The sequence below is a fragment of the Astyanax mexicanus genome, chromosome 11 (assembly GCF_023375975.1).
Source record: "Astyanax mexicanus isolate ESR-SI-001 chromosome 11, AstMex3_surface, whole genome shotgun sequence".
Classification (NCBI taxonomy): domain Eukaryota; kingdom Metazoa; phylum Chordata; class Actinopteri; order Characiformes; family Acestrorhamphidae; genus Astyanax; species Astyanax mexicanus.
This window is the reverse complement of record NC_064418.1, coordinates 11,900,302-11,916,915: the sequence shown is the minus strand read 5'-3', so window position 1 is coordinate 11,916,915 and position 16,614 is coordinate 11,900,302. Positions and strand designations below refer to the sequence as shown.

Below are 16,614 nucleotides of genomic sequence, written 5' to 3'. Positions count from 1 at the left end.
CATGTGGAAGCGTCTGTACCACTATGGCTGAGGGTGATACTCATCAGGCCATGCACATGCCGTGCAGGCTCCTGAGGGAAGGAGGTTACTGTGAAATGCCTGTGACCTTTTACGGTACCTCACGGGATTTTGGAGACTTTGTGTTTGCCAAAGCATCCTTTCCAGCTCTCTTTTAGGTTGGTACAAGGTCCTTTGTTGGCAACTATGCTTTGTGAGTAAGGGTGAATGAATACATGAATTGGGGTAAAAGTTGGTGGGGGGTATGGAGGAGCTTGATGACTTACCTTAATTACCTGAAAAGGGTACTGCATCAGATTGATAACAATTAAATTAGGTCAAAGAAGTATGGAAGGGAATGAAAACGTCTTTTAAGCTGTGTAAAATTTTAGAGAACCAATAATATTGGCTTATTTTAGCATATCAGTTCTTTTCTGACTGATACAGTCTTTCATTGTCACATCTGAGTAACTGAAGTTAGGCCCAAATCAGATTTTTGACATGTATATTGCATCCAGATTGATTTTTGATGGTTTGGATAGCTTGAAACCACATACAATCAGATATAAACAATATTTGGGGGTGGTTACAGTTGTATTTGTAGGGATTTGTAGGTCTCTGTCTGGATGCTCTGGCTGCTCTCAAATCAGATTTCAGCAGATCAGAGTGAAAGACGTGTTGGTGTCCAAGAAAAGCACATACTTTAATACCACAGAATCCAATGTAGGCTCATCAAAAAAAAAAAAAAAAAAACAGTGTGGACAGTCATCTCAACAGATCTAATATGAGAAACAAAATCAATTTTCCTGCAGTTTCAACCTAACCTTCATCACTACCCTAATTGTGGTTATTTGGCATTTAGCTTTTTTAGTTTTTGTTCTGCACAATAAGTTACATCATACTATCATCATGCTAGAGGTGAAGTGTGGGTGTGTTATTCTAACCATGATGGTAGTTTGTGTTTGTGATTCAGCTGTTCAGCATGCATTACTCTCATACTGTAACGTGATGTGGGCTCGCCCTGTTTCTGGAAAATGTGAGATTTAATCCTAGCGATGCAGCATTCAACAAATAAAGGCAGGTCATGGGTAAACATAGCGTGGGTCTTTAGCTTTGGTCTGTATTATTGTTTAAGTAACAACACATTTCACCTGCTGCCAAACAGCTCTGACTTATCGAGGCATGCGCTCCACAAGACAAGAGAAAATGAAAATAGATGAGTGTGGTTCAGAATGATTTATGGATTAGCTTTTGGGGATCTGCCCTGGTAGAGTATTGATGGAGTATCGTATTTTTGCACTATAAGGCACACTTAAAATCCTTTAATTTTCCCAGAAATCATCAATGAGCCTTATAATCCGATGGGCCTTATGTATTTGTTCACCGGGCAGGTTATACACGTTTCAGTTTAGTTCTCCAGCACCGACCCTGGAGCAGTATTAGCATTAGCAGCTAAGTGCTACCTCTTTTGCCATTCAGAGGTGAGTATATCATACTGTAGCACTGCTGGAGCAGCATTAGCATTAGCCGCCAAGAACTAGCTCTTTTGAGATTCAGAGGTGAGTATTTTGGACTGTAGCCTGCACACTTACCGTGTTAAAACAGGCTACATGGGATGAATCGCTAGCTAATATCGCCCTGCCTTACTGGAACACTCAGGGTTCCTTAATGTAATGCTCTCTCTGGTGGTATTTACTAGCGCTAACAGCAGCTAGCACTCGCGGTTAGCGAGTCTATAAAAATCTAAGCTTAGTCTGAATAAATGGCGGTGCTTTACTCACACAAATAAACAGTTTTCAGGAGAGAAATCTGTGTAGATTTACATCCAGTACTCGTTTGACTTTAGAAGAAAATGTTTTTTTTTTTTTAAGAATAAAAGTTTTATTTACTTAGCTTTGCTTAACTTACTTATAACAGTAAAGTAGATGCGGACACATTTTTCACCCTAGTTGTACTTAATATCAAAAAAATGCTAGCGAAGTTCGTACAAAAACAGTGCGCCTGATCAAAAAGCTGTATGCAAGCCCACGTCACACACTGAGACTGAACACTCTGGGAATGGTGATAAATGCTCAAGATAAGTTATGCAGCAAAAATCTAGCTTTTGCATTTGCTCACTTGCTGGTTTGTTATGTGTATATTGATTATATACAAATGTTTTCAAGTACGTATACGTCAGTATTTAGCTGTTTGGGGCTCATTCATAAATCCTCCCTCACTGTGCAGAGTAGCCTGTATGGCCCCGCTGTTCTGCTGTTGAGGCCTGCTGGCATGGCTGCATGTTTTGGAATGTTTAATGATCAATGATGGCAGTCTGTGGGTTCTGAAACAGAGCTAGCCCCCCTGCTCCCCTGACCTACTTAGAGCTTCAGCCGGGTCTAAGCTCAATCCTCTGAGAACCAGTCTGAAGAACATACACAATCCACTGACTCTTTATAATCCAGTGTTATTCATTTTGATTTATTGTAAGTTTAAATATACAGTGAGCATATTTCAATTAGACTTGCACAAAGTAGAACTGGGTATAGTTTAAATTTTTTTTAATACTGATATGATACTTTGAATTCGATACAAGTACCCAAACAATAATTTTTTGAGATCTTTTCCAAAAAATACAAAAATCAATAATTATTCTCACAAAATGATTTTATGTACACTAATAATAGTGTAGTGTGGTTTACTTCTGCTTTACTTCTGGCAGACAGGATTACAATATCTCAAGGTACATTGCAAGAGAGAGAGAGCGGGAGACAGTGCGTGTGAGAGAGTGATAGCGTGTGTGAGCAACAGACCGCAAAAGTGTGTGCGAGAGAGAGGAGGATACTGCCCGTGTGAGCGAGATAAAGTGAGTGTGAGCGAGAGAAAGTGTGAATGGGAGAAAGTGCATGTAATTAAGAGAAAGTGTGAGCGAGAGAGCGCATTTGAGCATTAGCACGTGCGAGAGAGACTGCGCAAGTGTGTGCAAGAGAAAGTACGTGAGAGCAAGAGACAGCGCAAGTATGCACAAGATAGCATGAGAGAGGGAGAAACAGCGGGAGAGGATGAGACAGTTATAATTTACTACACTGCAGTAAGATATTGTCATGTTTACCAGCAGAATCTAGTCAGAATTAATATCACAAATATGTCTTGGTTTTAGTATAAACATTTAAGCCATAAAAAAGCTGCCAAAAATGCATATAACAGATGTTTGCACTTTGATAACTTTGCCTATTCATTGTTAAGTATCATTCAGATATATTGTCCATTCTTGCTTTAACAGCTTCCTTTAAATAATCAAACTGATGAATAACAGTGCTCCTCTGCATCCACATTTAAAATTTAGTTATTTGTTTTAAAATAATGTTTAACGTTTAATTAAAGGGATTAAGTCTTTTGTTGTGGACTGGATTTTAATTTTAGTGGAAAATCTTGATTTAAAAATGCTGTGAAGTCCAAGACTAGGCTTAGTCCCTGAGCCCTGGTGATTAGATGACTGTGAGTATTTAATCTTATGTTATGGTGTGGTTTGGTATTGAGTATTAGGATACTGCAGCTTGGTACCAGTAATGAAATCCCAAACCATGTTGTTGGGACCACTAAATATGGTTTAATAAACAGTTCATAGAGAAATGGTCCTGAAGCATTTCTGTATGACTGCACAGCCATGCTGTATGTAATTCAGTGTGTGTTTTTCGAACCTGCAGGTTGTGTGTTATTTATTTACCCGCTTGTCCTCATTGTTTCAGACTCTGGCTGGACCGTAATGACCGCACGCTTCCGGTTGCCTGCTGGCAGATCCTACAATGTCCGGGCGTCGGAGCTGGCACGCGACAGGCAGCACACTGAAGTGGTCTGCAACATCGTTCTCTTGGACAACACAGTCCAGCCTTTTAAGGTTAACGTAAGTACGCTGAAATACTGTCTGTTTCTGCCTCTGGTTTATCTGGTAATCCTTTGTTTAAAATGTTGTGGTAGTTGGCTTGCTAGTTAAATGGTAAGAACGTCGAACTCAGATCTCTGTAAAGCTGCTTTGTGAAAATTTGTGTTATGTGAAGAACATCAATGACTTTGTTAGCAGGTGGATTCTTATTATTGTACTAATAAGGAAATGCTCTTATTTTGGTGCTGTTCTTGTGCAATTATGTAATATATAATATAGTACCAGTCAAAGGTTTATCATATATATTTTTCCCCTACAGTGTAAATTTAATAAATAATTGTCATCCAGACTAGGAAGGAACACCTAAGGAATCATGTAGTACCTTAAAACTGTTTAGCAATCCAAAATACTTTGAAGCATTTAAGTGATATATTGTGCAACAGTTTCTTTCCATATTCTTGCCATATTATAGATTAGAACATTCCTCAAATATGGTTATTCACTGTATACCAACTCTACCTTTACAAAACTTTGCAACTGATGTTTTCTAACACTTTAAGAGCACTCCAAGCACGAAATAAATCCATCCATCCATTTTTTGTAAATCATAAGCTTGTATGAGCCATTTGGATGGCTCCCTTATTGTGACGTCACAATAAGGAAAAGTGTATAGAACCATCCTGACATCACTAGTCACCCCCCACCCACCCCAGCCCCACCCTCTAAATCCGATAAAAAATCGCCATTTCAGTAAATTTGGTTGGGAATCTCGGATAATACAAAGCAGGATTAGAAAGCAGACTTCTTCTGAGGGAGGGATCTGTACCTACTGTATGTTGCAAGTCAGCAGATGAGGGAGATGTAAGTACTTTCAAATCTCAGTTAAACAAGCTAGATCATGTTGTGTTTTGCCAATTAGCACAAGCTGACATTAACGTGTGATAAATACTCAGCGTAAACATGGCATGGCCAGCAACAGTCTTGAAACGGTTTATTCTGAAATGTAATGAATCTATTAGGATTAGAACTAGTGAGATCTCTTTATGTGAGAGTGATTTTGAGCGAAGTACTTCATGAACACAGTTTGTATAGCACATAGATCTATTTTAAAGTGTTTTAAGTGTAAAAAGAGGTATAATATATCCCCTTTAAGATGCTTACTCTGATCTGACTTACTACACAGGAAGTGACATGGTAAACCTGAATTAAATTATAAACAGCAAGGTAAAATTCAGAACTTGTAATATGATGTGCTACAACATAGAGTTTCTATGTTCTAAATCTTATCTGAACCCATAATAGAAATATTCTCTTCCAGACAGAAGCACAGTGTGGTTTAGAAGACAGCACATTTAGCAGTTTGTTACTGTCAGATTTGAATGAGGATCAGTAAAACGGGGCATAAGAGAAGGTGCCGCAGGCGAGCTGCAGGGGATAAAGAGTCTTCCTCAGTCAGTCGGTAACTCCTGTCAGCGCTGTAGGTGTTTAAACACCTACACAGCGAAGTTTGAGACTGATCTTCTCTGATGTTCTGGATTACACTGCTGTCACATCTGCACACGCTATGCTACCTTCAGCTCAGAGTTGGGTTTCGTGTCTGAAATTCCTGGGGAGGGAGGAGCCTCCTTTGGGGTTCCTTCCAGTCAAGTATGTACTTGCACCTGCAGCGTTGCACCACTGGCGTGCACGCACCCGTACACGCGCCAGGCAGCGCACGGCTCTAATCTAGGGCACTAAATCACGGGGCATGACTATTGCAACATCGCCGTTGTTTGTTTCTGAGCTGTCTCAGTCATGAGAGTTGAAGAGTGTTGAGTAAAAGTCCTGGACTGGGTGGGCAAAAGAAAACAACACTCTAAAAGGGGACGGTCATAGACATTCCTTCAAACTCAAGGGCTCTGTGTAGGGATTTACCTTTTCAACTCCCTACTGGGCTTCCAGACGGTAATAAAGCAGTACAGCTAATCAAAATGTCTTCATAAAGTTAGCGATTCTTTATAGAAGTATGAGCCTCTCAATACATAAATGGTTTGAGATCAGTTTAGAAATTGTTTTATATACCCTAATCTGCCAAAATCGACACTCGTCTTCCTTTTTACACAAGGGTTTAATATGTTGTTGACTCGCTTTTGGTAGCTAAAAAAAAGGTTCAATTCGTCTAGGAAGGCTTTTCATAAGGTTTAGGAGTGTGTTTATGGGAAATTTTCACTGTTCTTCCAGAAGCACATTTGTGAGGTGGGATACAGATGTTGAAAGAGAAGGCGTTCTTTCAGATTGAGTTCTGGGCTCTGTGCAGGCCATTCAAGTTCTCCCAGACCAAACTCTGTCATCCATGTCTTTGTGCACTGGTGCACAGTCATGTTGGAACAAGAAGGGACCTCCACAAACTGTTCCTGCCAAGTTGGGAGCATGACATTGTCCAAAATCTCTGGATAAGCTGAAGCATTAAGAGTTCCTTTCACTGGAATTAAGCAGCCGGACTGAACTCCTGAAAAAGAACCCCACATTATAATCCCCCCTCCACCAAACTTTGTCAGTATGATTGCCAGACTGAAAGCCATGACAATCTACTTCAGAGAACATGTCTCTACTATTCTAGAGTCCAGTGGTGGTGTGCTTTACACCAATGTACCCAAGACTTTGTGTTGCATTTGTTGACGTAATACGGCTTGGATGCAGCTGCCCGTCCATGGCAACCCATTCCTTGAAGCTCTTCACTCTCTGCTGTTCTTGGGCTAATCTAAAGGCCTCAAGAAGTTTGGAGGTCAATTGATAGTAATTAACTCTGCAGAAAGTTGGCGACCCCTATGCACAGTTTCCCTCAACATCCATTGAGCCACTTAGTTAATGAGTTGCTGTTATTCCCAATTGCTTGAAATTAGTATAATACCACTGATAATTGACTGTAAATGATTTACTAGTGAGGAAATCTGTAGGACCTCTTTTCCTAGAGCAGAGGTCCTTAAATATGTAGCTTAACTTTCCAGTGGTTGAAGGCCTGTAAAGGGCAAACAAGTGATATAAGTCTGGTTCATCCCACGAAGTACAAAAGAAGCTGATGACCAAAGTATAGTTTAGTCATCAAGAAATCAAAAACACTGAATTGACAGGTATCAGGACACCTGTTCGTTTGTTGTTTCTTCTGAAATCATGGGTAATAATGTGTTTATCCTGCATTTGTTTAAGATGTTTTGGATAATTTGATGCTAGGATTTGATTGGGGGTTTTATACCCCTGAAGCCCATACCTGGCATTAGAGATTGTGCCAGAAGCGTTATGTTTATCTGCTACAGAGAGTTTTATTTATTTGTTTTATTAGCAGTATGGCTTAGACATGCTGTTTGTGTGCGCTATTAGGAAAAAGGCTTCTATATAGCATGGAAAAGGGGTTCTTGAACTTTGGAAACTCTTTGTTCTTATGTTTCTTCTCTTCATTCTCTAAGGTAGGGTTCTCTAACAGGATTATTTTGCTTTTAGGAACTTTTTTGTTTCTAAAAACTTAAAGTATAAAACCACTCACAAGAGTATATGGAGAACCGTTTAACCAGCAGCTCCACCAGTACTCTAGGGATCAACTCTCTGAATGGATCTCCAGCAGGATGTTGGGTTCGATGGGGTTAACTGGGAGTCTTCCAGTACAATTGCAGCAGTGTTCTTCTTATGAAACATACGCTAATCAGTTGAATGAATGAAGGCTGTTTCCTCCTCGCTGCTCTTTGATTTGTTCCAGGAAAGCCTGCGTTCTTCTGACCGTCCACTTGATCAGATTTACCCTCCTACACTCTGCTCTCGTACGCCTGGGTTGCCAAACCTCTACACGACCCAGATACCTCCAGAACACGGCCCTGAAGAGCAGTGTTCACACGAACAGAGACGGAAACAGAAAGGACTAATAGTTTAGATGAGAAATGCTGATGTACACAAACAGGAAGGCCGGTGTTGGTGTTGCGGGCGTTACTTCTGCAGATCTCGAGAACATTATTGGAGAGATTCTTGTAAATATTTTGAGTGTGTTATGTCTGGAATGACTGTGGAAAAAGCCAGAAAGTCCAAGCATACCTGTATATATTTGAAATTACCGTATTTTTCGGACTATAAGGCGCACCGTATTATAAGACGCACTATCAAAGAACGCCTATTTTCTGCTATTTTTCCATACATAGGGCGCATCGCATTATAAGGCGCGTTAAGTGACACTAGAAAGGGTGCCTATATCAAAGTGAACAGGGGTGGCGCCATGTTTCCCTTCCCCCACCGGGGGTGGTCGCTTGCCGGTGGAGCGTCTCAGTATTCAAATCTAGCTCTTTCAAAGTCAAACGAGTGCTGGATATTAATCTACACAGATTCCTCTCCTGAAAACTGTTTATTTGGGTGAGTAACGTGCTTCAGTTTATTTACAGTAAGCTTAGATTTCCAGATGTCCACTAAGGCTTGCTGCACCAGCGTTAGCATAGCTATCCGCTAGCACGCTAGCTAGTCACCTAAACTAGTAAAGTTAACCCAAACTTAAACGACAGCGTTACACTGAGTAATCCTGCGTGTTCTGGTAAGACAGTGAGATATTAGCTAGCGATTCGTCCCCCGTAGCTTGTTTTAACACGGTAAACAAGCAGATTACAGGCTGATAAAACTCACCTCTGAGAGAGTTAGCGCTTAGCATCTAGCTAATGCTAGCCAGGCAAAGCAGCACAGACTTACAGGCCGATAACTCACCTCTGAACGGTGAACGCTTAGCGATTAGCATCTAACTCTCATAATACTGCTCCAGCAGTATTAAAAGTACTAAATTTAGAAAATACTGATCTCTGAACAGTGAAAAAGCTAGCTAGCTAAGCGGTTAGCATCTAGCTAATGCTATTGCTGCTCCAGCCTCGGAGCGGCACGGCTCTGCACGGAGTGTGTTTATTGCTCCTTACACCTGACGGGTAAAATTTAGATAATACTGATCTCTGAACAGTGAATAAGCTAGCTAATGCTATTTGCTGCTCCAGCCTCGGAGCTGCACGGCTCTGGACTCTGTATAGCACTGAAACTCTGTATAACGCTGCACGGAGTGTGTGTTTACTGCTCCTTACAACCTGACGAGTAAAATTTAGATAATACTGATCTCAGTGAATAAGCTAGCTAGCTTAGCGGTTAGCATCTAGCTAATGCTATTGCTGCTCAGCCTCGGAGCTGCACGGCTCTGGACTCTGTATAGCACTGAAACTCTCTATAACGCTGCACGGAGTGTGTGTTTACTGCTCCTTACAACCTGACGAGTAAAATCCATACAAAAGGCGCACCGTATTATAAGACGCACTGTCAATTTTTGTGAAAATTAAACGTTTTTAAGTGCGCCTTATAGTCCGAAAAATACGGTAGTCACGATAACGTGTCTGTTGGCGAGTCCTCAACACCAAGCTTATCTAAGCATGGCTTTAGGTGAGGAAATGTAAACTACATGGTTGTCCCACCAGATACAGAGAGAGTCCACTTTATTGCATATGATTTATTGCATTGGATATCAAGTGTAATGTAAACGCAAGATAATCTTTTCATCCCCATGGGGTCTGAGTCTAAAGGTTGTTAAAGTTATAAAAGTTGTAGTGTGAACAGAAAGTGACCCAAGATCCCCACCCATGTTAAAGAGGATCATCAAGTGAACAATCTTTTTTAGAGATTAGTTACAGTGAGGGAGATGCTTTTCAGATTCATTTTGTATATGAACACTTACTAACTGAAGTCAATTCTGTTGAAGTGAACCTGAATGGGAACGGTACTTTTGGTGTTCACAATGTAAATGAAATTATTAGATCTTGGACCACTTTTTGTTCACACTGCAAATCTTTCATGTAGGTGTGAATAGTGTAGCTGAAGTTCTTCTTGGGACCAGAATAATAATAATAAAGATAGAAGTATAGATACTAGAGTTTAAAGTACTTTTTTTTTTAAAAGTTGAAGTATCAACTCAAGCTTTTTACTCAAGAAAATAGAAAGTACTGATTGCAGAACTTCTTCAGTAAAAATTGTGGTTATATATACTTTACTGGAGTATATACTTTTTACATTAAGTAACATAACTAAGTATTTGTACTTCTTTATGTGACACCTCTGATATTATTGTATTTTTCTCACTATAAGGCACTCTGAAAGTCCTTCTACCAGCGAGGTATTAAGGAGCAGTTAAGCCGCTCCGCTGAAGTGCTGTGTTATACAGGAGTTACAGTGAAGTTTCTCCATCATCGAGGCTGGAGCAGTGTTAGCATTAGCCACTAACCGCAGCGCTGGTATTTAGCATGTTAAATCAAGCTACATGGAACAAACCGCTAGCTGATTGCGCACTGGCTTATTGAAACACCTAGAGTTTCTCAGTGTAGCGCTGTCAGGTGGCTCAGAGACTGTAAAAAAGATGGCCGCCGTGTCGCCGTTCCCATTCGTTCAATGAAAATAAAGCCAAAACCAGAGGAGGGAGAAAGACTGTTGAGAGACAGCCTACTCATTTAAATAAACCCGCCCCTGAGGGCTGCCTCCACAGAGCTCACACAGTCTATGGTCCCACCCATACAGACATTGGTCCCACCCCGGCTAGGTGTAACCCAGCCCTTTTACAATAACCACACCTTTTTAACTAGAGATGAATAACGTTTTAAAAACAAATTCTGTGGGGATATAAAAATCTGACAATATAAGCAGAGGTACCACTAGCTGTTGCATTTAAATAATGGAGGTAGAATTGCAGTATGTTTTGCCATTGAAACCTATGGGGATGGGTGGGGTTACACAGCCTTCTGAAACCGAACAGCAGGGGGTGCCCGACCTGTGGTGGCTTCACTTTTGAGAGACGATGCTCTGTCCAGCTATACACAGTTTATGGGCGGCATTTACAAGCGCTAAGCTTACAGACGAGACCTGCTGAAGTAGAAGGGTAACATGGTGACACCCTTGTTCCTTACTACTGTCGCTTAAACTGTGCCTTTATAAATCCAGTACGCTTTATGTAGAAAAATAGACCAGGAACTAGATGTTCACTGAATGTGCACCTTTATAATCTGCTAAAATATGGTTAGTAGTGAGGTGGGTGCTGCTGCAGTACAGTGTAGGTGAGTGTTGTTTAGATCTGTGGTTGGTGGTGTAGGTCTCTCCGTTAGAAGTCTACACCGTGCTGAGATGATTCCTGGACAAGCTGCCTCCTGTCTGCTCACATTTCTGTCATTCCTCTGCCCGAGCTTTTCACCTCCACCGCTGTTCTCCCCTCCACTTGACACCCGTCTATCTCCCACATTACAGCATTACAGCCTCACAGCCTCACGCTGTTAACCCCCGCACAGTCGCAGCAGCACCGCTAATGCTTTCTCTCTCGGGGCTTTTATCCCCCGGACAGGAATGTTTTAGTAGCGCTGCTGCCGCTGCGATGCTGCTTAAATCCAGTGTCCTATTTCCCTGCCTGTTCAGAATACACACACACACACACACACACACACACACTTTTCTCTGCCTTTCTCAGCTTGTTTCATTATTTATCCCCTCTGTTCTGCTTAGCTGCTGAGTGTTTAGCTCTATAACCTGAGTTTGAATAGTGCTGCACTGACTCAGTCAGACTGATATGAATATTATGGTACAGATTTTCTATTATAGCTGAAAGTTTCATCTGACTTGTATAGTTTTCTTTTACTTAATGAACCAAAAATCTGCATTTGTATTGATTCGTTCTGTTTATTATACATATATATTATATATATATTATATATATTTCTTATTTCAATGTTTCTGCTGGATTTTTTTTCTTTCATTCCTGCTATCTCCTCCTACAGTTATCAGTTATATCACAGATATTGGCACCATTCCAACTTCAGATTGTTGGGTCTGATTTGGGATCCAATTTAAGCTTGATCAGACATACTGTGCAACATTCCATGTAGCAACATTTGTTGTTTTCAAATATTTTTCAAATATTTGGCAACATAGATTATTCAGCTAAAATATGGCCAAAAAGCCTTTTTGGTGTTTGACCAAGTAATGTATAGCGATTTATACTGATAGTTTGATTGATATGCTAGCACATCTCAAAAAATTTAACATCATTGAAAAGTTGCTGTATTTCAGTAATTCAGTTCAAAATGTAAAACTGATCTATTTTAAGTGTTTATTTCTTTTATTGTTGATTATGGCTTACAGCCAATGTAAACCCAAAAATCAGTGTGGGCAGTGTGCCAAGTCCTGCTGGAAAATGAAATCTGCATCTCCATAAAAGTTGTCAGCAGAGGGAAGTATAGAGTGCTGTAAAAGTTTCTGGGAGAACACTGCACTGACTTTAGACTTGATATAACACAGTGGACCAACACCAGCAGATGACATGTCTCTCCAAACCATCACTGACCATCAGTAAATTTTGCATTTCATTTGAAAATGAAGGAAACCGAGTCTGGAGGAAGTTTTATAATTGCTTTTTCTTTGAAAAGCAAGAAAAAATAGACTTATTCTCTTTAATGCAGTAGTGAAAACTGACAAAATTAATTAAAGCCTGCAAAAAAAAATACATTTGTGCTTTTCTATTTTTTCTTCCCGTTAGATTGAGTGCTGAAGTGCTTCATGATGATGTTATGATGATTATACAAATACACTGGTAACACCATTGTGCAGACAAACGCACCTTCTCATGCTCAAGTAACATTTAATGTATCGGCCCCAGGTCTGTAAGTAAAGCTAGGTTTAAGTTCTTCCTTTTGCTTTTTTTGCATGTTTAGCCAACAGTGTAGGAACATCAGAGGAGTGGGAATAGCCCTGTTTCTCCAGCCCAGCACGGCGCCGCCACTGTGCAGCAACTCCGACCTACGTCTGCCTTTACACACTCGTCACACACACTCATTACCAGCTCCACAGCGCATTCCTGCTTCCAGTCACTTCCTCAGGAATGGCTCTAGTCGACCACACACACACACACACGTTCTACAGTGGCAGGATGTCGGATCATACATCTGTTCTTGTTGGTTCTACTGTATATGTAAGCACATAACAAAAGTGGTGCATATGGTGTTTTTACAAGCAACACACAATCTGGCATGACATTAATTCCACTGCTAGTTATGTTATCTCTATACAACTGGGTTAATGCATCTCCAAAACATTAGAAAGCTCTTGTCGGGTGTTCTTGTTATGCATTGATCAGTGCCTACCAAAAGCTCTCCAAGGAAGGGCGACCAGTGAACTGACAAACTCATAGTCATAGCCCAAGGTGGGGATGACGTTGCTTTGGTATTTCAGGTGGTTTCCAAATGCTAATATAGTAAATTTATTTATTAGTTTGCACTCAGGGAGTGATTTGCAGGTTGGTTTGACATGGCGTGAAGTTCACATTTTGAGATTGTTTAAAGCAGCACTAGGTAGGATTTCCTTGATTTTTGAACTTATTAAAGAAGTAAAATCACAGCTTGAAACTTACTGCATCACTGCATTGAGGTGTAATACGACCAACCGAGGCGGCCACGACCAACGCTCGCGAGAACTGCGACCTGCTTTCCATCCTTTAGTTCGAACAGTTCTACAAGGACTACTGGTTCATTCTTTACAAACTAACATACAGACACTCTGGCAGAAGCTGGAAAGAGACCGAATATGTCTGTGAAAGCCAGAAAACGAGAAAGAGAAACTAATCCTCCTGAAACATTTATTACACTCTGCAACTGTAGGGGGAGCCCACAAGCACAAAATCTCAATCCTACCTAGTGGAGCTTTAATAGATTTGTTCTTTAGTCGTTTACTTCAATATTTTTTCCAAAAGTCTCTAAAGTGTCACTCAATGCCAGTTTCTATAAAAGTTCACTTACATTACATAAAGTTAGTTTTTGGTTATAATTTGTTGTTTATTATCTTTTAAACATGCTGAAAAGCTTCAAGATTAAGCTTCCAGTCACATACACATTATAGTACCACTCTCCGGAACCCCAAGAAACTATTACATGTCAAGACTCCCTTGATTGTCACAAACCCCAGTTTAAGGACCCCTGATTTAATCTGATTGTGTGGGTTTGACTTGTGTACACCGAAGTGGTGTACCACAGCAACCGGCCCTCTGAGAAAAGGCACCCTAACAACCACCTAAAATTCCACAGCAGCTGTCTTAACCACCTAAAAACCTTGACAACCTCCATGACCACTTGGTAAATTTGGCAACTATTTGAAATAAGACTGACTGCCATAAGTACCTGAAAAACATGGGCAGCCACCTCAAATACAATTATTTAGAAAACCTTGGCAACCACCTGAAATACCAAAGTAACCACCATAACCACTTGGAGAAACTTGCCAACCACTGGAAATACCAAAGCAACACCATACCCACCTTAAAAACCTTACTAACCACCGGGAAAACTATACCAACCGCCATAACCACTTGTGAAAACTTGCCCAACAACTGAAATACCAGATCAACCACTACATCCACATAAAAAAACGTTTGGCAACCACCTGAAATACCAAAGCAATCATCATAATCAGCTGGTAAACCTTGGAAGCCACCTTAAATGCAGTTACAACCATGGAACCATCTGAAATATCATACTAACTGCCATAATCACTTGGACAACCTTGGCAATCACCTGAAATACCAAAGCAACGACCATAACCATGTAAAAACTCTTAGCAACCACCTGGAATACCATAGCAACTGCTGTAACCACTTCAAAAACCTTGTCAACCACCAAAGCAACCAACAGACCTACTTGGTAAACAGTTTTGGTCAGTCAGGGTTAAAAACAAACGTGTAAGATTTGCTATTGGGGTTGTTTTAAATAGAAATATGGTTTTGTTGTGGAGTTGAGTGGGTCAGTGTTCAGGAGTTTAATCTGCAGTTTAATCTGTCTGGAATGGAGTGTTGATTTTGTCCTGTAAATGTATGAATACAAACCCCCGAACACACACCGTCTCAGGGTTGTGCAGTTATCCCTCACTTCCAGTTCAGACTTCCAGTGGTGTTAAAATGTGTGTGCTGCAGGAAGCAGCTGAAAGGGCTGTGGGCAGAGGAGGAAGTGCTGAGGCAGACTGCAGCTTCTAATCATCTTTCTGTCCCCAAAAAAGATCTAGCAGTGACTAATGCTCAGCAAATGCCTCGAGATTTAGGAGGAGTTGTGTCGGGATGGGCACTTTGATGATACGTTATTGTTCTCTTGTAAACGCACTTATCATCTAAGAAAGAGTTGATTCCAAAAGGAAGTGTTGGATTGCAGTGCAGTTAGGCCAAAATATTTTCCCACAAACACTGATTTTGTAAAAAGTAAACACTACAAAATGGCGGAAGATGTTAGACTTCTCAGCGTGGCGCTGTAGAGGTTCTTAATGGTGTCATTTTAATACATCCCATGCAGCTTGAATGTTGATGCCGTTTCTGTCGATTTTGCAGTTGGTAAAGAGAGGAGTTCAATAGCTTCTCACAATCTCTCAGTTTTCAGTCAGGGGTAGGTCTGGCGATAGCCTGACCATGGAATAGTTTGTGTCTCCATGAGAATGGCAGCAGTATGTGGATGAGCATTGTCCTGTTGTATTGAAAATCAAAGGTGATCCGGCACCATATAAAATTGTCTCCACCAAGAGACACCAAGTGGCAGGATGACCAGCTGTCATTAAGTCAGGCACGACTACCCAACAAGTATCATTCTTGTTGTTTATTGCTTCTGGGTGTAACTTTGTCGATGGGTGTGGTGGTCTGGAAGTGAGGTGTATTCAGGTAAATTACTGCCATGTTTCTATCTTGGCGGCAGGAAATACAGGTGCGCTACTGACTGATTAAAACCCTACAACAGTCAGTTGCGCAGTCCTATCTAAGCCACGCAGGAGCACGTATTTTTTGGTGTTCTCACAATACCAAAGACACATCGCCCTAAATCCAATTAACCGGTGCTATAGAGCACTAAAATAGGGCCAAGAGTGTTTATCATGTTTATCAGAGTATAGTCAATACTTATAAAAACAACTGCATAGCCATAGCAAGCAGTGCTAAATAACTGTAAAGTTTAAAAATAAATCAAATAAATTTGTGATTGCTCTTCTGACATCTTGTGTATTTGTCTGTGTGTGTGTTGGTTCTGCAGAAGCACGATCAGGGACAGGTCCTGCTGGACACAGTCTTTAAGCACCTGGAGCTGACCGAGAGAGATTATTTCGGGCTGCACCTGGCGGACGATTCCTCCGACTGTCCGGTGAGTTCAGAGGTCACTGGGGAAGTCAGGCCTGGGCTAAGCAGCTCTGTCCCCGAGCGCTCACACGCCTGATCCTTTAAGCCCTTACAGATGAGCCTAGCAGTAGAAATGGACAGCTCTGCTTTTAACAGGCCTACATTTCACAATGTAGGACAATCTTCACTTTAAACTCTCAGCTTTTAGAACACAGCCTGATCAGTAGTAGAGAATCTGCTGTATCTATATTTGACTGTGTCTAATTACAGACAGGTCACAAATAACAGTACTTGCTGTCAAAATCTTAGTTTTTAATTTTCCCAATAATTCCTGTAATGTAACTCTGGTTGTTCTTTGCATTACGTCAGAAATGTATAATGAAAGAACCAATAAAAATGCTCTAAAAGTAATGAGATGAATATATATATACAACTCTGGAAAAAAGAGACCACTTTAGTTTGTAAATCAGTTTCTCTGATTTTGCTATTTATAGGTATATATACATATATACATATACATATATACATAAATAAACATTGTGGTTTTATTCTATAAACTACAGACAACATTTCACCCGATTTCCAAATAAAAATATTGTCATTTAGG

At 40.6% G+C, this 16,614-nt stretch overlaps 1 protein-coding gene across 2 annotated transcripts in view; it reads left to right on the top strand.

Moving 5' to 3' along the window:
• Positions 1–16,614, top strand: part of ptpn4a (protein tyrosine phosphatase non-receptor type 4a) — an 84,774-nt gene that overhangs the window by 20,858 nt on the left and 47,302 nt on the right. For both annotated transcript variants that reach the window (XM_022680487.2, XM_022680486.2), the window contains exons 2-3: positions 3,726–3,880; positions 15,925–16,032. In XM_022680487.2, coding sequence (XP_022536208.2) covers positions 3,743–3,880; positions 15,925–16,032 — 246 coding nt within the window. In that variant the 5' untranslated portion in view covers positions 3,726–3,742. The remainder of the gene's footprint in view (positions 1–3,725; positions 3,881–15,924; positions 16,033–16,614) is intronic.